Source organism: Cotesia typhae, unplaced genomic scaffold, assembly GCF_013202065.1.
Source record: "Cotesia typhae breed Kobodo isofemale line unplaced genomic scaffold, CoteBio_Ctyphae scaffold_13, whole genome shotgun sequence".
In the NCBI taxonomy this organism is placed as follows: domain Eukaryota; kingdom Metazoa; phylum Arthropoda; class Insecta; order Hymenoptera; family Braconidae; genus Cotesia; species Cotesia typhae.
This window is the reverse complement of record NW_027423774.1, coordinates 13,247,033-13,274,428: the sequence shown is the minus strand read 5'-3', so window position 1 is coordinate 13,274,428 and position 27,396 is coordinate 13,247,033. Positions and strand designations below refer to the sequence as shown.

The 27,396-nt window shown below is 33.0% G+C and overlaps 3 protein-coding genes across 18 annotated transcripts in view; 2 read left to right on the top strand and 1 right to left on the bottom strand.

Annotated features, from left to right (window-relative positions):
* The window catches only part of LOC141535034 (uncharacterized), a 68,980-nt gene extending 67,947 nt beyond the window's left edge, over window positions 1-1,033 (top strand). Inside the window, exon 3 of the mRNA XM_074254776.1 lies at window positions 977-1,033. Within this exon, the coding sequence (XP_074110877.1) occupies window positions 977-993 (17 nt within the window). The 3' untranslated portion in view covers window positions 994-1,033. The remainder of the gene's footprint in view (window positions 1-976) is intronic.
* LOC141535036 (uncharacterized) overlaps window positions 1-20,455 on the top strand; it is a 50,777-nt gene extending 30,322 nt beyond the window's left edge. The window contains exons 2-3 of the mRNA XM_074254778.1: window positions 5,948-6,796; window positions 17,916-20,455. Of these exons, the coding sequence (XP_074110879.1) occupies window positions 6,448-6,796; window positions 17,916-17,950 (384 nt within the window). The 5' untranslated portion in view covers window positions 5,948-6,447 and the 3' untranslated portion in view covers window positions 17,951-20,455. The remainder of the gene's footprint in view (window positions 1-5,947; window positions 6,797-17,915) is intronic.
* Window positions 1-25,784, bottom strand: part of Grip (Glutamate receptor interacting protein) — a 95,064-nt gene extending 69,280 nt beyond the window's left edge. For 4 of the 16 annotated variants that reach the window (XM_074254766.1, XM_074254768.1, XM_074254765.1 and 1 more), the window contains exons 1-2: window positions 24,338-25,780; window positions 23,676-24,196 (exon numbers count right to left, since the gene is read on the bottom strand). In XM_074254766.1, coding sequence (XP_074110867.1) covers window positions 23,676-24,196; window positions 24,338-24,872 — 1,056 coding nt within the window. In that variant the 5' untranslated portion in view covers window positions 24,873-25,780. Of the gene's footprint in view, window positions 1-11,303; window positions 13,534-13,672; window positions 13,826-14,869; window positions 17,217-23,675; window positions 24,197-24,337 lie in introns of those variants that run through there. The other 12 variants (XM_074254762.1, XM_074254763.1, XM_074254761.1 and 9 more) reach the window with 11 other exon arrangements.
* Window positions 25,785-27,396: the final 1,612 nt, after the last annotated feature.

Here is a 27,396-nt window from a genome sequence, read left to right as displayed (position 1 = left end):
TCGGTTCATTCGTTCGAGAGATATCGTGAACGAAAGAAAATCGAAAAAAGTGTTTTTTTGATATAACTTCGTCATTTCTTCTCGGATCGTTTTTGACGATATAGAATAATTTTAGAGCTTAAAAAATCGCGTCGATCGCCGCCAAAAGCGGGGAAATCGGTTGATTGGTTCGAGAGATATCCTCGATAAAATATTTGGAAACAAGTGTTTTTTTTAACATAACTCCGACATTTTTTGGAATTACTTTTAAACGGCTGCACTGATCGATTTCAAAAACTAATCAGCTATTAGCATGAAAAAATTACGTCGATTGCTGTCAAGCCGATCAAAATTGGTCAATTCGTTCAAGAAATATCATGAATAAAAAAAAACCAAAAAGTGTTTTTTTGGAATTACTCCAAATTTCCTAGTTTTATCAATTCAAACTTGAAGATTCATCATGAAACTAAAAAAATGGCGTCAAATTCTGCCAACTGCGTGAAAATCAGTTGATTTATTGAAAAGTTAGTGCGGTTTGAAAATTTAAAGAATATTGTTCTATAATACTTCTCCCTGATTAAAAATATTGATTGAAAAGTATTGGGAATCAGTCATCCTCTGTGAACTGTATATCTATATATACATGAAAAAGAATTGAAATTATTCAAAAGTATTCTAATTTCATCATTTTCAATCCTTTTCAATCAATATTTTTAACCAGGGCTATCAGACTTTTAAGCTCGAAGAGCTCAAAATAATACACAAATTGTATTTTTGAGCTCGAAGAGCTCAAAAACATTATTACTGCAGTTTCATGCACCTAGGCATGGAATTAACGGGAAGTTGCACGGATGGCCTTCAGGGTCTACCGTATTCCTAATTTTTTTCTCTTTAGGCAGTCGCCATTTTGTAAAAAAATTTTTTTGTAACTTTTCCGTAGTTCCAGACATTGCGACATTATTGTAGATTGATAATCTTTTTTATTTTTTGATTTCAGATTGCAAGGAGAGTTAAAATCGTGGGTATGGTCAGGCACCAAATGTTTGAGACGCCCCACTCCATCAGCTGATAACTAACAGAATTTTGAATTTTTTTCACTTTTTAATTTTTTTATATGCTTCTAATGTGAATAAATAATGTATAAAAAAATTGATGGTAAAAATATTGCTTGCTTTTTTTTTACAGCACTTCAAAAATTACCTAAAATTCATGTCTCTAGACCAGAATACCCCCTTAAGCCGCATTGAGCAGAGTAATAGGTGTATTGGTGACCGCTGGTATTATATGTAGTTATGAAACATTTTTTTTTCCATTTTAATTGGTTATCGAGAATAGCGTAGGACCATATTAAATACTGTATTCATAAAATTAACCCAATAATTAATTAGATGTAACAAATTTATAATGAAATATTGTTAAGAAGTCGAGATTTACCCAAGCCAGCTTAAGCTTATTATTATTATCGCTAGTGAGTTGGCGGCGATCTACGCGCCGCTTGACGGCGCATACGACTCCTCTCCCCTACATTCTTTTATTCTTTCTCGTGCTATGTACTCTTGGCGGTATTACGTGCTAACACGTGCCTTACTATATTAATTATTATCTCTATATTCTTCGTTATATTTTTACAATATCATTTAATTATATTTTAGAAGTTTAAATAAAGATTTAATTAGATTATTAAACACAAATATTGGTTTATATTTAATTCACTTCCTCACAAATATAGTTATATATAATTATATATGATTACATTTGGCCATTTTTCATATACAATCATATACAGGGTGTCTCTGAAGTGGCGGGAGTAATTGTTGGGGTCGATAGAGAAAAAAATACTGAATCGAAAGTTCCTGAGCCAAAAATTTTTTTGGGCCATAGAATTTGAGTTATGAATTAAAAACGATAGCCAATCAGAAGCGCGCTATTCGAGAAATGAAAATGAGCGGGGAAGTAGAGGAGACGCGAGAGTGAGATGCTGCAATAGCAGCTTACTCGCTCACACAAAGCCGAGCATGAGAGGGGATTGTGACGCTATGAGCCGAGTACGTAAGTGTGAATGAGTGGATGTATGAGGTCGCAAGCGGACGGCTTAATGTATGAGTGTGTGTCCGTGTATCGCAGCATTATTGGAGGCGTTGTAACGCTGAATTAAAGCTAACCGGGTACTCTAAGACAGAGGAAAAAATTTTAATTTTTATTTTTATTCGAAAAAATTTAATAAAAAAATAAAAAGGCCCAAGATTTAACCAGACCCACAGAAACGGAGAGTAAATTTTTAATTCTCATTTATTTTGCTGGGGATTATTTTCAAATACAAAAAAAAAAAAGGCTAAGATTCAACTGGAATCTTAATTGCTTAATAAAAGGAGTAAAGTGTAATGATGTGAATGCAAACTAATAACATTAAAGTAAAGTTATCCTTGAACTGCCGAAACACCTGTAGATTTTTTGAAATGATTTCTTTGCTAAGAAAAAGGGAAACTAAAATATCAAAATTACTAAAACGTGAATGCCATTTCTTTTTCATATTTTCTTCGACATTTTACCTGTCAGTGAATAAAAAGAATATTTAAATTGAAATATCAAAATTATAAGGACTTGAATTCAATGTTTTGTTAATTTATCATTTGACATTTTACCTATCAATTAAGTGATAAATAATTTAAATTAAAATATCAAAATTATCAGGGCTTGGGTGCGATTACTACTTAATTTGATACTTGGGATTTTACCCGTCAATTCATTAGAAATTTATTTCAATTATAAGATCAAAATTATGAGAACATGAGTGCGATTTATTTTTAATTTATTATTCAGGATTTTAACAGTCAATTGATTGATAAACAACTTTAATTAAAATATCAAAATTATCAGGACCTGAGTTCAATTTTTTTTTTTTAATTTATTATTTATTTACCTGTCAATTAATTAAAAAATAATTTTTATAAAAATATCAAAATTGTTCGGACTTGAGTTCAATTTTTTTCTTAATTTATAATTTGACATTCTACCTGTTAATTCACCGATAGATAATTCTAATAAAAATATCAAAATTATTCGGACTTGAGTTCAATTTTTTTCTTAATTTATAATTTGACACTCTACCTGTTAATTCACTGATAGATAATTCTAATAAAAATATCAAAATTATTCGGACTTGAGTTCAATTTTTTTCTTAATTTATAATTTGACATCTACCTGTCAATTAATTAAAAAATAATTTTAATTAAAATATCAAAATTATTGGGACTTGAGTTCAATGTTTGTTTTAATTTATTTTTTGACATTTTACCTGACGATTAATTGAAAAATTATTTTACAGAATAATTCCCAGCAAAATAAATGAGAAATGAAAGTTTTCCATCCGTTTGGTTGGGTCCGGTTGAGTCTTGGGCAATTCCTTCTGTTTTCAAAAATTATTCCGAGCATAAGAAATAAGTAATAAAAATTTTCTATCTGTTCGTTTTGGTCCGGTTGAGTCTGGGGCCTATTTTCTTTTTTGAAATAATTTTGTCAATTAATAATTGATAATAAATTTTTTCAATCAGTTTTTATCGTCTTGTCAAGATTAGGCTGATTTTTGTTCAATAAATTTTTGTTTGTTATTGAAAAGAGAAAATAAATTTTTTTGCATTCTTCTATTCTTGGCTCTGGTCGAGTCTTGGGCATTTTTTCGTTTTTAAAAATAATTCCTAGCAAAATGAATGGGAAATAAAAGTTTTCGATCCGTTTGTTTGGGTCCGATTGAGTCTGGGGCATATTAATTTTTTTAAGAATAATGTTGTTAATTAATAATTGATAATAAAATTTTTCAATCAGTTATTCGAAGTCTGTTTGAGATTGGGCCTTTCTTTTCAAGGAAAATTAATCTTGGTGATCAAGTAATAAAAAATTTCTATCCGTTTATTTGGGTCCTGCTGCGTCTTGGGTCTATTTTTTTTTCTTAATAATTTAGTTAATTAATATTTAGAAATAAAATTTTTCGATTTATCTTTTTTCGGGTTCGGTCGAGTCTTGGGCAATTTTTTTGTTTCGAAAAATAATTCCCAACAAAAAAAACAGGAATAAAAGTTTTCTTTCCGTTTGTTTGGGTCCAGTTAAGTCTGGGGCCTATTTTCTTTTTTTAAAAAATTTTGTTGATTAAAAATTCATTATAAAACTTTTCAATTATTTTTTCTTGCTCCAGTCGAGATCAGGCCCTTTTTCAAAGGAAAATAATTTTGCTGATTAAAAATAGAAAAACAAAGATTTTCAATTTATTTTATTTCGGGTCTGGTCGAGTCTAGGGCATTTTTATCGTTTTCAAAAATAATTTCCTGCAAAATAAATAAGTAATAAAAATTATTTATCCGTTTGTTTGGGTCCAGTTGAGTCTAGGGCCTCATTTGTTTTTTTAATTAGTTTTGATGATCAACAATAAAAATAAAATTTTTGGATCATTTTTTCTGGGTCCGGTCGAAATTGAGCCTTTTATTATAAAAAAGTTAATTATGATGATTAAAAATGAATAGTAAAATTTTTTTATTCATCTCCCTTTCGGTCTGATGGAGTCTTGGGCATTTTTTCGTTTTTAAAGATAATTTCCAGCAAATTAAGTAAGTAATAAAAATTTTCTATCCGTTTGTTTAAGTCCGGTTAAGTCTGTGGCTTATTTTCTTTTTTTAAATAATATTTGATTAATAATAAAAATAAAATTTTTTAATTAGTTTCTCTTAGTCTGTTTGAGATTGGGCCTTGTTTCGAAAAGAAATTAATTTGGCTGATTGAAAATGAAAACAAAATTTTTCAATTTATTTTTTTTTTTTTTGGTCCGGTCGAGTCTTGGGCGATTTTCTTCGTTTTTTAAAATAATTCCCATCAAAATAAATAAGTAATTAAAACTATCTATCTGTTTGTTTGGGTCCGGTTGAGTCTGCGGACTATTTTTTTTTTTAAATAATTTTGTTGATTGAAAATTAATAATAAAATTTTTTAATCATTTTTTTGCTCCAGTCGAGATTGGGCCTTTTTTAAAAGAAACAATTTTGCTGATTGAAAATAAGGAAAAAATTTTTTGTACTGTTATTTTTTTGGATCCGATCGAGTCTTGGGCATTTTTTCGTTTTTAAAGATAATTTCCAGCAAATTAAGTAAGTAATAAAAATTTTTATCCGTTTGTTTGGGTCCGGTTGAGACTTGGGCCCATTTATTTTTTTATAATAATTTTGTTGATTGAAAATTAATAATAAAATTTTTCAATCATTTTTTCTTGCTTCAGTCGAGTTTGGGCTTTTTTTTAAAGAAAAATAATTTTGCTGATTAAAAATAAAAAATAAAATTTTTTCATCCATCTCTTTTTGGATTCCAGTTGAATCTTAGCCTTTTTTTTTTTTGTATTTGAAAATAATCCCCAGCAAAATAAATGAGAATTAAAAATTTACTCTCCGTTTCTGTGGGTCTGGTTAAATCTTGGGCCTTTTTATTTTTTTTTATTAAATTTTTTCGAATAAAAATAAAAATTAAAATTTTTCCTCTGTCTTAGAGTACCCGGTTAGCTTTAATTCAGCGTTACAACGCCTCCAATAATGCTGCGATACACGGACACACACTCATACATTAAGCCGTCCGCTTGCGACCTCATACATCCACTCATTCACACTTACGTACTCGGCTCATAGCGTCACAATCCCCTCTCATGCTCGGCTTTGTGTGAGCGAGTAAGCTGCTATTGCAGCATCTCACTCTCGCGTCTCCTCTACTTCCCCGCTCATTTTCATTTCTCGAATAGCGCGCTTCTGATTGGCTATCGTTTTTAATTCATAACTCAAATTCTATGGCCCAAAAAAATTTTTGGCTCAGGAACTTTCGATTCAGTATTTTTTTCTCTATCGACCCCAACAATTACTCCCGCCACTTCAGAGACACCCTGTATATCTCTTTTGTATTAATAATAATGATTTTTTTATCAATTAATTCTAATTTTTAGGTACAAGTCAAAGTACATATTTTTATTCATCATCTGAACACGAGCTTGAAAAATCGATTTCATCATTTTCCGATTATTTAAAACGACACACTTCAGATTTAGAAGATCCTTATTCAGAAAATATTAAAAAACAAAGAAAAATCGACGTCGTAAGTCCTGCAGTAGTGAGCGCTCTTGATTGAACGAATAACAGTAACAGAAACGCAGTATGTATTCTTGGTGCAGTCTCTGAGTCTTTAGGGGTGCCTATAGAAGACACTAATTTGAGCTACAACACTGTTCGAAGACGTCGACTCGAAGCTAGGCAAGATATTGTAGATGATTTAAGGAATAACATTCTATTTCTTGGAAATCTTATCTTTCACCGGGATACAAAATTTCTTCAGGATATTTGTATCTATCATAAAGTAGATAGGCTTGCAGTTCTTGTATCTGGCTTGAATTTTGAACAATTACTTGGCATACCGAAAATTGAAAGCGGGACAGGAGAGCATCAAGCTATGTCGATAATTGATCTATTGGACAGATGGGGACTTACAAACTGCATCAAAGGCTTATGTTTCGATACCACGGCTTCCAATTCAGGTAAACTAAACTTCAACTCAACGTTTGACAAATCTTCTCTTTTAATTCATTATGTTTACTATTGTAATATTTGTATCTATCATAAAGTAGATAGGCTTGCAGTTCTTGTATCTGGCTTGAATTTTGAACAATTACTTGGCATACCGAAAATTGAAAGCGGGACAGGAGAGCATCAAGCTATGTCGATAATTGATCTATTGGACAGATGGGGACTTACAAACTGCATCAAAGGCTTATGTTTCGATACCACGGCTTCCAATTCAGGTAAACTAAACTTCACTCAACGTTTGACAAATCTTCTCTTTTAATTCATTATGTTTACTATTGTAAGGCCATACAGTGGTGCATGTGTGTTGTTAGAGCGTATTTTAGAAAAAAAATTTCTTTATTTCGCTTGCCGACATCACATGTATGAGTTAGTTCTTCAAAAAGCATGCCAAACTTGTTTACCGGCAATGTCAGGTCCAAATGTATCGACTTTTGAAAGATTCCAGCAATCTTGGAAGAATATTGATACTAATGATCAGGGCCTGGAAGTTGGGGCCAACAATTAAACTTAAAAATAGAGCAAATTTAAATTAATAATCACAAGCGAAATGACGATCGCGAGCAAGTTCAAGCGCTTAAATACTATACTATATTTTAAGCATAAAATGTCAAAATAAAAGTGAGGTTGGCATCAAAACACGTGGGCTTGAACAATACAATCTGACATCAACGACAAAACTATAGAATAAAAATCACAAGTACAGGATAATGTGAAATATTTACAAATGTTTCATGAAATTTCAGATAATTTTTAGCAAAAGTCTCCGCGTACAGATTTAGGCTAGACGAAAGAGGAGCAAAGTTTTAGAAGCGGATTTTAATACTTGTGTGGTAGACAACAGTAGATAAAAAAAAAAAAATAGTTGACTTAAAATAATTCCGGTCAAATACTTGAAATTTATAAAAAATATAATTTTTATATTTTTACACTTTTTTCTATTAGGCTTAACTTTTTGCTGGTAGATATAGAAAAACATATTCTCTACAAAATAATCTCGAAATATTTTTGGCTCAGACAAGCTCAAAAAATATTACACAATAATTTCCGTTGAAAACTTAAAAATTACTAAAAAATTAGGTTTTACATTTTAATTTTTTCCTGCTGATCGATTTAAGCTCAAGTACAATTAATACAATTTAGCTATTTGCCACCTTAGTTTTTTGATCTTTTTTTTTTGTCTTATTTCTTTGTCTTATTTTTTTTGTCTTTTCTTTGTCTTATTTTTTCTGTCCTATTTTTTTGTCTTATTTTTTCTGTCTAATTTTTTTTGTCTAATGTCTAATTTTAAGACAAAAAAATAAGACAAAAAAAATAAGACGAAGGAAGCCAACTACAACTAGGACTTCATCCTCAACGAGTGAGTTAGATCATCGTTTTGTTCGTCAAGGTATCAATTATTACTCTGTGGGAAAGAAGTGGACTGCGGTTTACCGAATACCCAGTTACTTCTCCTATTTAATTATTATGAATCGTTTAATCGACGATTATTAATAAATTAATAGTGGAACATTTGCTAGTTTTGGATTTAGTGATTTTCATGGGGGTTTATACCCGAAGATCACTCAATCGACCTTGCGGGGAAATTTTAATAACTAAAAATTTTCAATCAATTAATTAACATCTGAAAATTCGTTAAATTTATTTTTATAATAATTAACTTAGTAAAATTGATTAACTTTTGTCATTTAGAAAAATCGACAAATTTTTATTCGTGGAATTTTGGTCAAGCGTCAGTTTTTGTGTCGCAGTAAATTTCAATACCCAAGGTCAAGCAAAACTTAGCTAGCGAATGTTCTAGCAAATAAAAATTGAATATTTCGACTTGTGCCGAATTGATAAAAACGATTAGAAAATTATTAAGAATATTTTATTAAGAATTAATTATTGAGAATAATTTATAGTAGAAAATTATCGAAATTAATTTATATTGTCACGTGGAAATTAAGTCATTTTGGGGATTAAGTCCGTGAATTAGTTAAATTAATTTTTATTCCAAATTGATAATTATTGGCGTGGACATTAAGTCCAAGAGTTCAGTTAAGTGAGTCAAAATTTGTCACAGTAAAAATTTAGTCAGAATTAGTTAATAATTTCGTATTAATAATTATGAATGTGATCGTAAAAGTTATATTGTGATTTATTTAATTATCAAAAGTTAATCCAAGGTATTAAGACCTTTTGTTTTAAGTAGTTATTGTTATATTGTTAAGGCCATGACTATAAGTTACTGAGGAATTTTAATCTATCTAATATTTTAATAGAATTAAAATTAGCACTCGGAAATTGAAAGTTGGATATTAGTTCAAAGTTAATTGAAATTGGTTGTTAATTGAAAGTTATCCTATTATTAAATACTAATGATTGAATAATTTAATTTAATAATATTGTAATTAAATTAATATCATTTTTTTTCAATTTAAAATTATAAAATTCAATTAACCAAAGTGTGGGTTATGTGTGTGTTTAATTATCAGCTAAATTCATAACTTATAATTTTTTAACCAATTTACTCAAATTGAATATTTTCTAAAATATTCTTTTGCCTTCAAAATAAATGTAAAGTTAAAAATATCTTTATTTTCTCCTATGAGTTTTAGATGCCTGCATGCGGGTCGCTAGACTCAAGTACCTACTTTTATGACTCTCTCGCCGTTGAGGTCGTATAAATGCAACCTCTTGTTCTCTTCGCAACCCGAACGCTCATCTGGTTCACATTCGAATATTTTCCGTTGCGACTTTCCGTTTTTTTATAAATGTAATATTTTTGTCAACGTATTTTTCTTAATAATATTTCTCGGAACTATCCCACCAATAATAAAATGAAAAGAGTCTCCGTACTCTTGTGTACACTATATACGTCCAAAAGCGTCAGTCCGAAAGGATCTTTCCTAGCGACAGCTACGTTAATTCCTATCAAGTTCGCAATCCGAAAGTCAATCGTAGCAACTCTTAGTCAATTAATAAAAGGTTCACACACCAGTTTCCTTTATCGTTCAAATCGTCAAGTGGTTTTGTGTAAGTTCAAACGTGCCAATAACATTCTCGATCTGCAAGCTGACCAAAAGAGGTACAATTGTCCATCCATACAACCCGACTAGCAGCCAACGAGCCCACCAGCTTCCAGAAATATCATCCGGCTTTCATCAATCTTTCATCAAGGAGCAGTTTCGCTAAACGTAATTTGGTATAGTATTTTTATTGCATAAAAATACTAAAAGGTACGCACTCAATTCATTTATTCATTATTCTGAAATTCACGCTATCTCTTTCAAAATCATTGTTTATCTGTAAGTTTATCGTTCAGGCTCACGAACGTCCTGAACTGCTTACGGAACAATGTATTCAATTATCTATGCACGAGTTATCTGGAAGGTTTTCGTTCAGCAGCCCTCGCGCTGACTGAACCGCCTCTGGAACGCTATTCCTCACTTTCTGAGTCCGCATTGATGATCTGAAAGGTTTTCGTTCAGCAGCCCCCGCTCTGACTGAACCGCCTCTGGAGCAATGCTTCGTACCTACTCTTCAGGACGGAACTGGAAGGTTTTCATTCAGCAGCCCTCGCTCTGACTAAACCGCCTCTGGAAAGTCCACCTAAACACTACCTGGCCTTTTGGGTCCCTCTGCCTTACAACCATAGGAACCTCGAGAACTGCTAACTTACTTCTTTCCGTATCATACAGTCCACTTGATTCTTATCTCTACTATTCAAGACAATTCATGCAAATCAATTACAATGTGAGATTCGACTCCTAGGAAATTATTGAACGAGCATATTAACGCAGTCCAGACCAGACCTAGAGATCGAGTCGGATACCTCCGAGGAAGAGCTGAACCTCCCTTCATCAGACGTACCAGCCGACGTACCAACCTGATTCATCAACATCCTGAATTCCGAACGAGTTTCCAGTCAACTATACATCAGATCCTGCGGTTATCAGAGCCAGACATTTCTTTTACGATTGTTATAATTTAAAGAAATTTTGTAAAAGCCCAGCCATAATAACCCGGAGCTTAAAGAAAACAGTGTGTGAAGAATTGTACGGGTAATGTGTGATAGAGAGTGTTAATAGTGTTAAGTTTGGTAGTCCGGTGGACTTAATTCTAAGTTATAAAAGTGTGTAAAGTTAGTTCGTTTTGGTAGTCCGGTGGACTTGTAATTTTAAGCTTCGTTGTAGGACAGATGTGGGAGACCGTTTGTTAGAAAAATCCCATTAGTTTAGGACAGGTGTGGGAGACCGTTTGTTAGAAAAAGCCCGTCTAGTCATCGTATCGTCGTTTGGAAGGTTCGTTTGTAAATATCGTTTATTTCGCAGTTATTCTCCGCTTCGTTAGATAATAAGTTAATTATAGTGTGTGAGTGAGCGCTTAAATTGTTAAATTTGTTAATTTTTTATTGTTAATAAATATCGATCGATCTTGTTAATTAATTGTTTATTATTCAACAGCACCTTCCTCCACTCTCTCTACCCTAAGATTAAGTTTTCTCAGCTCTGGACCGGTTCCAGGAACCGTGATTAAAAATCCTGGTGGCGCCCTGATAATTACATTGGTTGTTAGTTTTGTTTATTTATTTATAAAATTGATTAGGGGCCAACCTGAACAGGTAAAACTGTTACAATGTTCAACGGTTTTTTTAGTAGAAGAATTATGAAACGTTTTGATATGAGTTACATTGAAACGACGAATCACAATAAAAATATCATTTTGATTCTGAACAAAAAATTTAATTGAACCGTACACAGTAAAAACATCAGTATCTATTTGGACTGTATGACTGTTTGTTTATGTAATTTTATAAATTTCAGATGTATAAATACTTTATTAACTTAAATGCGTGTATAAATAGATAAATTTTCAAATTCCCAACCATTAGATAATAATATATTGCGTTCCACAACATTAAGCTCTTTTTTTTATAACTTTATGCCCTAAAAGGTTATAATTTTTTGACTAATTAGTTTTAGCAGTTACGTTTCCTCGTTCAGCTATACGATTTTTCAACATCTGGATACCTTGAGCAATTTGAACACAATAGACAATTTTTTGGCCAAAATTCCTATTACTGTGGACACATTTTGCAATGAAACTACTGTAGTTTTCAAATGCAAAGGCAGAAGTTGATCGCGAAGGTCCCCATCTTTTAACACAAAGTGGTAAATGAATAAGTTGATGGCAGATGTATGACAAAGCTCTATCACCATAAAGACTTTCGATTTGAGATACAAATAACTGTAGCAAGTTATCTGATTCTTCAAGATAATCTTAAGTTATTTTCGTTCTGACTAAATTAAAAATTGATTTTACTAACAATAGCCAATGCTTTAAATATTTCGAAGGTAAGTGATCAACAAGTGCAGGAAGAGAATAAAATAACAGAAAATTATAGTTTTCTGAGGCTTTATACAATTTAAAATGAGATAACTATCTTGGTAGTCTTGAAAAAGATGGAGGAACTCGAATATTGCACATGAACTCATCAATATATTCGCTTTTGTTTTTAATATTTCAAGGACCTTTTTTATCAAACCAAATAGTTATGAATTGCTTAACAACACCAAGTAAAACCGAATGCGTGTATTCGGTTGACGTAATTTTTCAGCTTGCGCTTCCATTCTTATACTAGTTGTAATTTTAGAATCAATTCGAAAGGGATAACAACGTACAGTTTTTTTTTTCCAGCAATTTTTGTACATTTAACTGTTTTAATTTCACAAATGTTGCATCCATATCGACCATTAAAGTTTCAGATGTTTTGCAATTGCACTCGAGCTGGTGCATTTGCAATAACTACTGGAGCAACTATTTTAGTATTAATTATTCCTTTAGTTTTAGGATTTGTCCAATCAATACCTTTACAAAAATATTTTTTTAGTTTTAAACAAATTAGCATAAGAAAAACATCCATCGGTAGTTTAATAAGGTTATTATACCGGAGCCCAGTAAATATCACATAATTATCTCTCACATCTTGGGGAAGTTCTGCGATGATGAATAAATCCGGCCAACAATGGCTTTTAGCACTTTTTACTAATGCTAGGCTATCAGTATTAAGAATCAGAGTTAAATCAAAGTTACCTCTTTGATTTCAAGAGTTAACTCTTATGTACTCACTGCCATCAACAATATCCGATATATTTTCAACATTTCGCAATGTAGGTTTTTTTTTAACTTTTCAGCTAAGTTGTAATTTTCAAATAAAATTCTAATTTGATCCCCAATATCGAATTCATGAAAAAAAGAAAAATCTTTTGAATTAGTTGTTGCACATATAGAACACTTAAACGTAATTTTCTTGTTCAACATCTGACTTTTTGAATTAAATAAACATGTTCTGCAATAATAATGTTTAATAACTCGGCATACAGGAGCAATATTTTGGGCATATTGAAATAACTTCTACACTGTTTTTGGCAATTGATTGTCTGCAGGTAAAATTTTTAGTTGCATTTGTAACAACTGCTGCAAAGCAATTTTCGTAATACTTTTATTTTTGTATTATATTTCACAAAAAATCTAATAACTGTAAAATACATTCATCCGTCGTTACATTGCTGTTTTCATGCAACATTCCGTATTCATACGCATTACCAATAGTATCATTGTCATCACTATTCTCATCAACTTGTTCATCAAAATTATTTTCATCACAATTATCATCATTGTCACTTATATAATTATTTATTGATTCTTCTTCACTTATATTTAATAGAGCAGGATTTTCTTCATCTGTATTTTCACTGGAAACACTGTCACAATCAGATAATAAGTTATTAGGATCATTGCCATCAACATTTTCAGTGTCACAACGGTTCAAAATATTTTGTAATTGATAATTACTATTCTGATCATTATTATCATCATCATCAGAATTATTCAAATTATTATTTGGACTCGAAATGTCTTCATCAAAATAACCTCTTGATCGCCAGCGACATAGTGTCGTCAATGGAATCTGAAATATAAATAGATCAATTACAATTATATAACTACTAATTGTAATAAAATGTTTATGCACTTGAAGAAACTAATTTACAGTTCTTTATTATTTAGATATAATTCATCTATTTATTTATAAAAACTGTTGTGTTTACCTGCATAGATGAGTCAGGTTGATTCTACTCTATCACATTAGCAAATAAACATATCAAAATTTTCGTTCTGCCTTTAGATCACTTTCTGCTCTATTTTGCCTCCGCGCATTTTTTCTGTTCCAGATCTACTACATGCAACAAATTGCAATCTACCTGCGGAATAAATAATTTCATTTATTCGCTCTCTGTGGGTTGCTTAAAGTGTATTCAAAGATTACAATACTTAGTAAAGGTTAGGTTCAGTATTAGTGAGGTTATTGTAATTTTAGCCAAATAACCATCAGTTTGATGCAAATAGTGATACAGCGTATGTTCCATCAGCGAAATCCTAATACCAGATCTTATGGTAAATTTAACATCATTGTGTTGTTACCTGCTCAGATGGTAATTGATCATCGCGTTGTTTCTCTCTCAGCAACGACTTGAACTGTCATTTGTGTTTAAAAGGCATCGTTTTTTAACTTCCTGCTAAGGAAATCGAAGATTTTCAAAAATCGGGAAGTTATTGTTTTCACCCCGTTTTGCCAAAATCGAGTTTTCATCAGATCTCGAGGTTTTGAAGTCCTAGAAAGCTTCCCTGACAATTCCCGCGAGGATGTCACTATGTGGTGTGTGTGTGTGTGTGTGTGTGTGTGTGTGTGTGTGTGTGTGTGTGTGTGTGTGTGTGTGTGTGCAAACCTCTTATAACTTTTGAACGGTGTAACGGGTTTTTCCGCTCAGATTGGCTCCTTAATTAAATAATAAACTAAACAAAATTGAAAACTAAAATTATTAACAAAAGGGCACAACCAGGATTTTTAATTACGGTTCCTGGAACCAGTCCAGAGCAAAGAGCTTATTTTACAGGGAGAGAGAGAGTGAGGAAGGTGATCTGAAATAAATACATTTTTTTTTAACAAATATAACCGGCATTTATTTATAACAAAAATAAGATAACAAGGTGTACATACTCACACTCACACACAAAATTTTGTTAATCCCGACAGTACCCGCTCACGGAGTGTCTATACTGCAGTTTCTAGCTAAATCGCGCTGTCCACCGAACTCTCACGCTCTAAGATTTTAGATCACTCTATTCGGCAAAACATCAACAAGCAGAAGATCTTACACTCTCTATCATACATCACCCACACAAATCTTTACACACATATCACACACACACACACACACACACACACACACACACACACACACACATATATATATATATATATATATATATATATATATATATATATATATATATATATATATATATATATATATATATATATATATAGACATAGTGACACGCTCGCGGGAATAGTCAGGGAAGCTTCCTAGGACCTCATAACGTCGAGATCGGATGAAAACTTAATTCCCAAAGACAGGGTAAAACCAATAAAACCGATTTTTAAAAATTTTCAATTTTCTTAGCGGGAAGTTAAAATTAGTGATTTATCAAACTCCTATCAAACTCGGAGAGCTTAAAATTACACGATAATTAGATTTTTGAGCTCGAAGAGCTCAAAAACATAATAAGTGCAATTTCGAGCGCTTAATTACGAAAGTAGCAGGAAGTTGCAGGGATGGTATTCAGGGTCAACCGTTTTCCTAATTTTTTTACGTGGTATGTTGTTAGGCCCTGACATTTGTACTCGGTATAAACAACCTGTGAAGTCTGCTGTGATTTGTAATACGTGTAGGCTGCATTATCACCCTAGCTGTGCCAAAGACTATATTAAAAATAAGCCATTGTCTAATTGCTGCAGAAAAAATCTATACAACCTCATTAAGATCTACTAAAACTTGTACATCGTCAGTTTCGAGTTACAAATCAGCTTATTCTTCATCTTCGTCAACGCCTCCAGTTATTACTCCAAAATCTAACAAGTCTCCTATAACACCAAATTTCTTGTCATCTCCTGGTAACGACTTAGTATTTCCTTCACCCTGGACTCCTATAGCAATGCCGTTCTTGCCTCAAGGTTGGTCAGGAAAATCCCTGGATGATAAAATAACAGCTTTGATGGAGCAACTTCTATCTTCTGAATAATCTACGAATAAGAAATTTGAAGAATCAGGTGCTTAGATTGAGATGGTGAATACTAAACAGACAAGTACTATTGAGAAGTTAGAGGAAGTCACTATGAATGCATAGATGAATGCTGATGCTATTGCCAAGATTAATCAAGATCTCTTCGAGTTTAAAATGCAGGTAACAACTGATAAAGAAACTATGCAAGAGAAATTATCGTCTCTTGAAAATTCAAAAATGGTAGGTTCTATTCCAAGTTCTTCTGCTACTTTGTCAGTTTCCTATGGCACTGCTGAATTGGTTATCTCAAGTGTTCCTGACCCTGTGATTAATAAATCTTCTCCAACTGACATTTCAATTGCTAAAATCAAAAATTTCAAGTATGTTTGGGCTCGGGGTGGCCAAATCTTCGCAAAAAAAGATGACAACTCGGACAAGCTCAACATTACCTCTTCTGCTGATTTCTCTAAGGTTGAATGACATCAAAATAGTTTGAGTAATAATTCTATGTTTAATTCATCTTCACCCTTGAATGTATTGAGCTTAAGAGGGTATTCTGGTCTCGAGCCCTACTTTTTGGGTATTTTTCAAAGTAGGATAAAAAAAAATTAAAAACATTTTTACCATCCATTTTTTTATATAATATTTATTGATTTTTAAAGTACATAAATGTTGAAAAAAGCCAAAATCATCATTTGGCATCAAAAATCGCACGGACCATGACTAGAGAGCTAGTCATGGTACTAACAAAAGCACGGACCTTAACGAGAGAGCTAGTGGAAAATTATTCTATTTATAGTGGGAAATTATTCTAAATTGTTATTGGGCCGCTACCTTCGAAAACCCCACTCAGTCCATCGGAGCTGCCGGGCCAGTGAATTGACCGACTCTAATCCCCTCTCAAATCACCAGACTGTTTAAAAAGAGGCAGCGAGGAGAGCTACGACACAGTCCACTTTAAACCATCGAGCGAGGAAGAAGAAGAAGAAGAAGAAGAAGAAAAAGAAGAAGAAGGAAATACTCCAATATTTACAGTAAGCGAGCAAGGCTTACCATCAACAGTGCAGTATTTAGGATAGCAAGCATGCAAAGCTTGTCTATCCTCAACTGAACGTCGTTAGTCAGTCATCTCAGACTATACTTAGTCAATCTCAGCTACGTTCGAGTATCATCAAATCAGCTCTTTTAAGAGCTAAAATTTAAACAGTTCTTTTCAGAGCTCAATATTCATTTTCTCTTATTTAAGAGCGTGTGACTAATAAGTCATCTCAAGACTACTACGTAGTCTTAACTGATCGGTCTTTTTCAAGACCAACAAAGAATTCTATTTGTAAGAAAACCTACCCAAGTTTGAGGGAAGGTACCGGTATTAGTACTGAACAATAAAAAAAATTAAAAAAAAAAAAAAAAGTCAAAAATTCATTCAGTGACAGGTCGGTGAAGTGGGGATTGCTAGTCAAACAGTGCTCCCTGGTTAACATGATTCCAACCCTTGTAGTGATCTAAATCGCACAAACAAAAAAAATTCTTAATTAGTAAAGATATCGCTACATCATGAACTTCGGCCGAAAAAAAAAATTCACAAAATGGCGTCTACTTGAAAAAAAAAAGGTTTTTTTTACTCCTGTTTTTCAACCTTTACGAATTTTTTAAAAATACTTCAAATTAAAATTTTTCAAAATCCTTAGCTCCAGCGATAAAGAGATGTATAATGAAAATTCTTACAAAATTTCAAGGGAATCGGTCAGATAGAACTTGAGATATCGTGTCAACCACCTCAACAAGAGGAGTTTTGAGAAAAACGCTTTGAAGTTTGAGAAAGATTTCCAGTTAAATAACTCAGATAATTATGTTTAATACTCACTTTGGATTAATCGGATCCCATATCCATACATTGGACCTTCTTCTGTCTCAAAATCGAGATTTTGTGAACTTCTTTCTTCTAAACGAGCTGTTCTGCCTGCTTTTGAAGCAGCAGAAGCTCGTAGTTCAGAGCGATCAATCCTCAGCTCGTTACGTCTAACAGCAAATGTGTGAGCTTCAGTACGATGAGCAACGATGATGCCCATGGGTGCCATTATATTTAAAATCTTTAAAAAGCCTTCATTAAAAATAGCAACGGCTAAATGATTTGCAATTTCGATGTTTGGGTGCCAGCGTGAATATGCTTTGGAGCAAAAGTCCATATCAATGAATTGAGGGATTCATTATTATTTTGTGTTTCAGATCCAGAAACCGTCAAGTGTTTTGGATTTTCATGAGGCTCAGACTCAGATTGTAACTCTTGCTCTTCTTTTACAGCTTTAGATATTACCTGATCGTAAATTGCAGTTGTGGCTGAATGTAAATTTTCTAGGCAGCTGTAGTAAGTACTGATGCATAAACCTTGGCATATATCCATGACACTACAAAAAATATTTATTCCTTCTCGTCCTACTCCTAAAAGTCTCATAGCTATTACAATTCGACGATTAATTTCATATGTTTTATTCATCAAAGGACATGATTGAATGTACTTATTATTTTCACAACTGCACTGCAACACAATTTTAAATCCTAGACCACGTGGTGCTGTTTGAGAAAATTTAATTTTCTCTTTGCAGGTAGCACAGAGAATTAAAGTGGAGAGAGTTTGAAAAACTGAATAAAATTCCAGTAGATAGTACCCAAAATTTTTATTAATTATTATTTCTTCGTCTCCATAATTTTTTAATTTAGCTGCAGAAGCATCTGTAAAACTAGTTTCACTTTCTACGGTGTATCGATTCGATAAAAATCGTCTCTTTTTTTTCCGATCAGGACGATTACAACTTCCCCGTGAACTTTTCTTATCCATTTTTCTATAAATATTTATAAAAAAAAAACTAAAAAACTTGTTATTTATTAACTATGCGCTGAACACGTATCTACTTAGCTCCAAGATCGAGACTGAACTGAACAGAAAAATATATAAGTAATAATTTGTAAATTATACTATAGAGATAGACACTTCCAGGTATATTTTGTGTGGACAGTTCCAGGTATATTGGGTACGTACTGGTAGTCAGGTAAATATAAAAACTTAAAAGGGTATATAACGAGCTCAAGTCGGATACAAAAGAATTCCTGGAAAACATCTACCATTCATTGTGTGATCACTCCGCTCGGCCGGTTTAAGTGCCGCGTCACAAAATCCACTGTATCTCTCAAAGTAATTCGAATTTTAAAAAATTCTATTAAGAGCATATTTTTGAAAGTCTAAACTTTGAAAATATGCCAAAAAAAATTGATTTTTTCAATTTTCTAGACCAGAATACCCCCTTAAGACTACCAGTATGTAGTATGTAGTGTTTCTGTCTCGAAAGGAGTATTCGGAATCAGGTTGTTCAGAAAACGAGACAAGCTTCGTGTCAGAGAAATTCGTAGTGCCTCTAAATCGAGCTTCCTGGTATTCCATTTCTATGGTCGATAATCACGACGCGGTACCGGAACAGGTGCTAATCGAATGCTGAATGTCACATGTTGGTGATCACTGCCACTATATTTCTATTATACTGTCCAATCTTCGATCATGTACGCGATTCTTTGAGTTGTTAACGTGATATCGAGGATAGATTCCCGGTATCCTGGTCTAAAAGTCGCAGTATTTCCGGTGTTCAGCACTATGAAGTCGACTCTTGCGGCAAAGTCTGCTACTTCGTTGCCACAGTGTCAGAAAAGTCAGCACCCCATTTGCCGCAGTGTCCAAAGTCAGCAGCCGATTTTCCGTTAAAATCGCCAGCCACGATGACTTCCGCGTTGAACTTGTCAATAACGTCCTTTATGTCTGCTATTTTTCGTCGGAATATCCGAATCCCTTCATTTGGGGAATGGTAGACGCTCATAAAGTAGGTCGTGGGGGTTTTGATCCAGACGAATCCTGATCCGTTTTTGCTGTTGTCGACGGTGATGTTCTTAATGTTAGCAATCCAGATTGCTGCTGTGCCGGATTAATTAGCAAACCATACTCTATCTTGGATGTTGAGATGTTGCTCGCAGATAAGGTAGATGTCAATTTTGTCTTCCAAGATACGCAAAATCTACTGCGTCAAAGCACACCTGTTCAGGTTTCCTTGTAATAAGCGCGTCATTCCTGTTTTCTTGTGACTTTGGCAAGTGCGATGCGGAATGCCTTACAAGCCCCGGAGCCAGCTATATGATATGAGCCATCTTGAGCGTCTTTGTCCGATGTACATAGGAAGTATTTTGGCTTCTCTGTGCAGTTTAGAGACTTGGGGTTTTCTCCGCCACATTATAGTAACACTTGCTTCGGTCTGGTCCCGTACAGTTTTGCTTTTGGAGTCCAAAGCCAAGGCATTTAAGACATCAGGTTATTTTCGCAAGTGGGCGTATGCGACAGTTTACCTATCCGATCTTTATACAGACTTTGTCAAGGATCTTGGTCGCGCTAGCCTCATCTATCTCGCATAAGGCGGCGCAATTGCTTTGTGGTGTAAGGTTTGTCAGATTCACGCGTTTTATCTCAAAGCTGCTCATGAAGTCACGTTGAAGTGCTTCACGGACGTCGCTCTCGGTAGAGACTCCATCCAGGTCAAGGATCGCGATCGTTGTGGGATCGAGCCATGAGGTCCACTCCGCTGTCCGAATAACGTTCGCTTGATAACGACGAGTTCAGGCCCGTTAGCACGCCCTCCCTCGCCGGTACTGGGGTATCCATCCCCTATACTATAGGGATGCTTGAAACTGTTGTGACATTTCCATATCATCTTTCGATAGGTTTTGGTCCACCTCGAGTATTTTAATGTGTGTGTGTGTGTGTGTGTGTGTGTGTGTGTGTGTGTGTGTGTAATCCTCTTATAACTTTTGAACAGTTTGACCGAATCCATCGTGGTTGGTGCCGTTCGAAAGGGCTTGACCAAAATTAGATTAAAAATACAATTTGGACCGACTCAGACCGGTAGATTTTGAGAAATCTCATAAAAACTACAAAAAAAATTTTTTTTAATGTAGCTTTTTTGAAATAACTTTTAAATGGCTCTATCGATCGATTTCAAAAACTAATCAGCTCTCAATATCAAAAAACTACATCGATCGCCGTCAGTCCAGTCAGAAACAGTTGGTGCGTTCGTGAATTATCGTTGTCGAAAAAAAAACCCTAAAAAGTGTTATTTCGGATTTACTCCGAAATTCCTAGTTTGATCAATTTAAATTTAAAGATCTTTCATGAGGTTGAAAAACTGAGTTGAATGACGCAAACCACGTGAAAATGGGTTCATCCATTTAAAAGTTATTGCAATTTGAAATTTCAAGAAATAGTGTTTTATCAATTTCCTATTAGACTTTTGAGCTCGAAGAGCTCAAAAGCATAAAAAAGCTATCTCATTGAGCTCAAAGAGCTCAAAATAACACAAAAATTGTATTTTTGAGCTTGGAGAGCTCAAAAATATCGTAAGTGGTATTTCCAACGTTCAGGTATTTAATTTATTTTTTTATTATACAGAAAAAATAGCTTAAATAAATTTATATTTTTTTCATGACTTTATAATAATAATCTTAATCAATGATTTAAATTTCGATGATAACGAAAATCTTGATTTTGAAATCGCAGTGAAATTATTAATTGTATCAAAAAAGATCTGAAAAAGAAATTGCTAAAAATTTAACTGTCAAAAAAAAACTATCTCACAATAATTTTGCTGTAATTTTGAAATTAAAGTTTTTATCTTTAAAAAATTAGTAAAACGGTTGACCCGGAAGGCCATCCCTGCAACGTTCTGCTACTTTCGTAGTTAAGCTCTCAAAATAGCGCTTATTACGTTTTTGAACTCGAAGGGCTGAAAAATATAATTTTCAAGTAGTTTTGAGCTCTCTGAGCTCAAAAGTGTGATACATTTGTAAACACAAATTGATAAGACCAAAAGTTTTGGCGTAGTTCGAAAAAAAAATTTTTTTATCGATTTTTTTCGTTAACGATAATTCACGAACGAATCAACCGATTTTGACCGGCTTGATTGCTATCGACGTAGTTTTTCGATGTTAAGAGCTGATTAGTTTTTGGAATTGATCAGTCAAGCCGTTTGAAAGTCATTCCAAAAAAACCACATTTGAAAAAATTTTTTTTGTAGTTCTTTTGAGATTTCTCAAAATCGACTAATCCGAATCAGTCGAAAGTATATTCAAAACCTAAGTTCAGGCAAGCCCTTTAGAATGTCACCAACCGCGATTGAACCGGTCAAGCAGTTCAAAAGTTATGAGAGGTTTACACACACACACACACACACACACACACACACACACACACACACACGCGCGCGCGCGTACATACGGGCATACAGGCAGGCAGCATCGTAAGAGTAGTCAGGGAAGCTTTCTAGGACCCCAAAACGTCAAGATCTGATGAGAACTCGATTTTTGCAAAACGCGGTAAAAACAATAATTTCCCGATTTTTCGAAAATCATTGATTTTCTTAGCGGGAACTTAAAAACAATATTGATTGTTATATTTTTCATAAACAAAAATTATTAAGGTCTTTATGTCAGACTATGAAAAAAATATAACTCTTGTTGTAAGCCATGATCCCTTCTGAAAATAATTGAAATGATGGATCTCTGTTGATTGTATGAAATCTGATTAATTTTTTATAATATTACTTTGAAATAAACGAAATTACAATAATTTAATATTTTTTTCAAATTTTTCATCCAGAGTATTTACTGAAAATTTCTCATTTACCTATTTTTTTTTATACACTTTGAGTATTTTTAATGAATTAAAAAAGATAAAATATAGTCAGCACTTCTTTATCGTTAACTAGTGAAAAATTCTTGACTTACCGACATTATACTTGTTTCACTCACAGACTACGGTGCATTTACCACCGAATTATGGTTTTTTGACAATTAAATTTTTTCGAATGACCGTTACATGACAGACGATCGATTGATGATCTACGATTTTCACTTAGGTAAAAAATCGGGGAAACCAAGTAAAAATTTGGTTTTTCGAAGAGTGAAGTAAGATAACTGTACAGAATGAAAATCATAATGTAACAGTAAAAAAATTTTACAACAATACTCGTCTTTCCTGTCAAACGACGGCCGGTCGATAGTCAAGCGACGGTCCTCCGACGATCATTTGTAGACACCGTGAACTCACGGCACATTTATCGTCGTTTCACGATCATTTTATCGTGACCACGAATCCGCCAGAGTAGCCCTAGCTCAAGGTTGGGTCGCAATTCAATAGCCAAATCTAAATTCCCAGCCTCCACTCAAACATGGCCCAATATTGGTGTGCCGAAGCACATATTATTTAGGAGCTCATGAAGAATCCCAGATAAATTTTTAAATCTCATTTTTTGCTTCCTCAATTATTATCAGGAGTTTTTGTTAACATCTCATCATCATTGGTCATCATAACCAAAATTAATGATTATGTGTGAGTAAATATCGTTTAATTGTAAAGGTTCTATTTGTATTTTAATAGATAAATATCTTTTGATAAGTGAACACTGATAGAAAAACAATCTTGATTCAAAAAAACTTTTTTTCTTCAAAATTTGAACTCTTCAAACTAGATATAGATATATTTCTTTGAAGAATTTTTGTCTCTTGGTTCAAGATAGGCGATAAAATTGATTCAAGATGTTACCGACTTGTGTTAAGAATGGCTTTTTTTTGAGGCATTAGTTTTCCTATTTCCAGGAGATAATGTTTTTTCGGTATAACAATTGAAGACTATTTAGTTTTTGAAATATACTTTGATGAATAATTTTAAGTTTTTTAAACGATAATGTTAATTTGGTTGAAAAACTAAATGTATCGATTGAAGGTAATATCGCTCTTAAGCCAAGAAAATCTAAATCAAGACAAGAAATTCTTAAAGCAAAATAATTACTTGTCTTCCAAAATCAATTCTTAGATCAAGAAAATATCTCTTGAGTCAACATAAATTTTCTATCAGTGTACATTTAAACTAACAAAATTTTTTATATTATTTTAACTTACTTGAGAAGATTCTAGAATTGCTGTAATTTCATTTAATTGTAGATTTCTTAAAATTTTTTGATTCATTGCAAGTATTCTATCATCTGGTAAAAGAACACCACATCGTTCTGCAGGACTGCCAGCTTCAATGTGATCAATTACATAATTCATTCCATCATTAGATAGTTTAACAACAAAACCAAATCCTTGATGATCAGATTTCAATATCACAGTGAGATTTTCTTCGATAAAAATTGTTTTATCAACACCGAATAATTGTTGAGATTTAGATTTTTTCATCAGCGTTTTCATAGAAGTACTTAGAATCTGAGGTAATATTTGTATTTTAACCATTTGATAGGTCTTAGAAATGTTTTTTAATACTTTCATCGCAGTTATGGTATCATTAATTGGCGTGTCATCTACAGCAAGAAGTTTGTCACCTGGCTGTATTGCACCGCAGCGATCAGCGGCACTCGCAGGACGAAGACTCTCTATATAAACACCATTTGCATTGTTTCGTACTTTCAAGCCTAGCTCACCTGTAAATATCAGTTTTATAATAATAATTTTTGGATATAGCAAGTAGAGTTTCAAAGGGATAACTCATGAGTTAAGAAAAAAAAAGAATGATGAATTTAAAAACAAAATTTACTGTATCAGAATTTTTTTTTTTTTTTTACCAGGACAAGTATGATTCAACTCTATAAGAAGAGGCCCTGAAATAGCTGTTCGAACTTCAGCCATACTTGCAACATTGTACTCGATGGTAAGAGATGCAATTGGATAGTTAGAATTTCTTTTTAGTACATTTCGTGCTTCAAAAAGACTTAATCCTTGTAATTCGATGTCATCAATTGCGAGAAGCTTATCACCTAGTCTTACGCGACCTTCTCTTGCTGTTGGACCATCGGGCTTGATACCTGTGATAATAAGAGGTGTTGCTTCACCACCTCGGAGAGTGACTCCCAAAAAACCATTTTCTCTTTTAACACGAACTTGAGTGACTTTTGAGAAAACTCTAATAAAAGATAAACTATTATCCATATCTATATTATCTAATACTAAAAATTGAGAAATTTCGTAGTGAGAAGACTTTGTATTTTCATTAGTATGTGTCAAACTTGAATTTATAGTTGCAACATTTTCAGGGCATACTTGACATTTTTCTCGAGAACGAACCGTTTCGAATTTCAATAAACCGAACATTCTTGACATTAAAAAGATATGTAATTACATAACAATTTATTCTCTCAAATATTGTAACCTTACAAAAATAATGTTATTTTTTTTCTTTGCGTAAGCTTTTTTGTATATTTGTTTTTGTCGCAATATTTCCGAATTTAGAGAGAACATTAACGTTCAGTTATTAAAAAAAAAACACAAACAGAACTTAAAAAGATAAAACAGCTCCTTTTATGAAAGAAAAAAAAACAATAATTATAAAAATGTGAAGCTTAACTTAGCGATCATTTTTTAAGGGTGACATCACTGTAAACAGTAAACAATGAATAAGTGTTCACACAATGATAAACAGTTTGTGCATTCATATATGTATACATATAAAGACAGTCAAAACTGTTTATTTCGATAGCTGGATTTCATAAAAAGAATAATTCTTGTAAAGTTTATTAGTATTAGAGGAACCGCCGCGTAATAACGATCAGTCAATAAAATTTTTCAACACTGAGAAGCTTGTATAGATCGAGGATTTTAGTATAACGAATTTTAAAAATAACATTCGCTGAGAGGAGCGTATTAGATGTATCTGTTCTATTAATAAAAGTTCACGCCTACACTTGAAAGAATGTAAAAACACTACATGTAATTCCATATAACTTAAGACTATCTAAATATCGTCAAAAAAGTAGACATTCATTCTTTCTGTGTATGTAGGTGGTAATCTTAAAATGACAGAAGTGTTTCTAAAAACTTTTTTAATAACGTAAAATTCCATTACCGCCCAATGATATAGATAAATGCATATATGCAAATGCATATATCATGATAGAAATACTGGTTCAAGCACTATACCGACTATGGACATTTCTTATTTTATTTTAATAAACGAAAAGTATAAGAGATATCAATAAACGCAAGAATATAAGCAACCGCAGAGAATAAAAAAAAACCAAAATTAGAAAAACGATAGACCTGAAGGCCATCCGTGCAACTTCCCGCTAATTTTACATCAAGTGCTTAAAACTGAAGTAAAAATGTTTTTGAGCTCTCCGAGATCAAAGATACAATTTATGTGTTATTTTAAGCTCCCTGAAAAACATTTTTTTCGGTTTTCTTTCGTCAACGATAACTCACGAATGGATGAACTAATTTTGACCGGACCGACGGTGATCGACGTGATTTTTTTATGTTAAGACTAGATTAGTTTCTAAAATCGATCGGTCGAGCTGTTTGAAAGTTATTCTAAAAAATGTCGGAGTAATGTGGAAAAAATCCTTGTATCCAAACATTTCGTCGAGGATATCTCTCGAACCAATCAACCGATTTTTACGTTCTTGAAGGCGATCGACGCAGTTTTTTGAATTCTAAAAATTATTCTATTTCACCAAGAACGATCCGAAAATAAATATCGAAGTTATGTGAAAAAAACACTTTTTTTGTTTTTTTTTTTTTTTTTTCGTTCACGATATCTCTTGAACGAATCAACCGATTTTGACCGGATTGGCGGCGATCGACATGGTTTTTTAAGGTTGATGCTGATTGATTTTTGAAATCAATCGGTAAAGCTGTTTAAAAGTTATGCCGAAAAAAACGACTTTTGAAAAAAATTTTTTTCCTATTTTTTTTTTTTAAATTTCTCTAAATTTCTCAAAATGTATCGGTACGAATCGGTTCAAATTATCAGGAGATGTGAGTTTGGCGAAGTTCTTTCGAATGGCATTAACCGCGATGAAATCGGTTCAACCGTTCAAAAGTTATGAGGTTTACACACACACACACACACACACACACACACACACACACACGCTCGAACATACATACGGACATAGTGACACCCTCGCGGGAGTAGTCAGGGAAGCTTCTTAGGACCTCAAAACGTCGAGATCCGATAAAAATTCGATTTTCGAAAAACAGGGTAAAACCAATAACTTCCGGATTTTTGAAAATTTTCAATTTTCTTAGCGGGAAGTTAAAAATTAGGAAAACGGCCATCCCTGCAACCTCCCGCCAAATCCATACCTATGCTTAAAATTGCACTTACGACGTTTTTAAGCTCTTCGAGTTCAAAAATACAATTTGTGTGTGTGTGTCTTTCGGCTCTTCGAGCTTACAAATACAATTTGTGTATGTTTTTAAGTTCTCCAAGCCCAAAGAAATAGCTTTTGTATGCTTTCTACCTCAAAGGTCTGACAGAAAATTTATTAAACAGTGCTTTTCGAATCTTTAAACCGCAGTAATTTTTGAATGAATGAACCGATTTCTACGCGGTTAGCGGCATTCAACGTAGTTTTTTAGATTATGGCCAAACGGGTGGCGATCAAAGTGGATTTTTTAAGTTAAGACCTGATTAGTTTTTGAGATCGATCGGTAAAGTCGTTAAAAAGTAAAAGTAAAGAGAAAGGGAGTTAAAAATTTCATTCTGCTACATGATTAAAAATCATATTTGCATGATTAAAAATAACTATAAGCTCCCCGGGAAAAAATGATCAGACCTGACCATGCCTGTTCGCGTATGATCAGGTCTGATCATGTCTGCTCATGTCTGATTTTTTTTAGATCT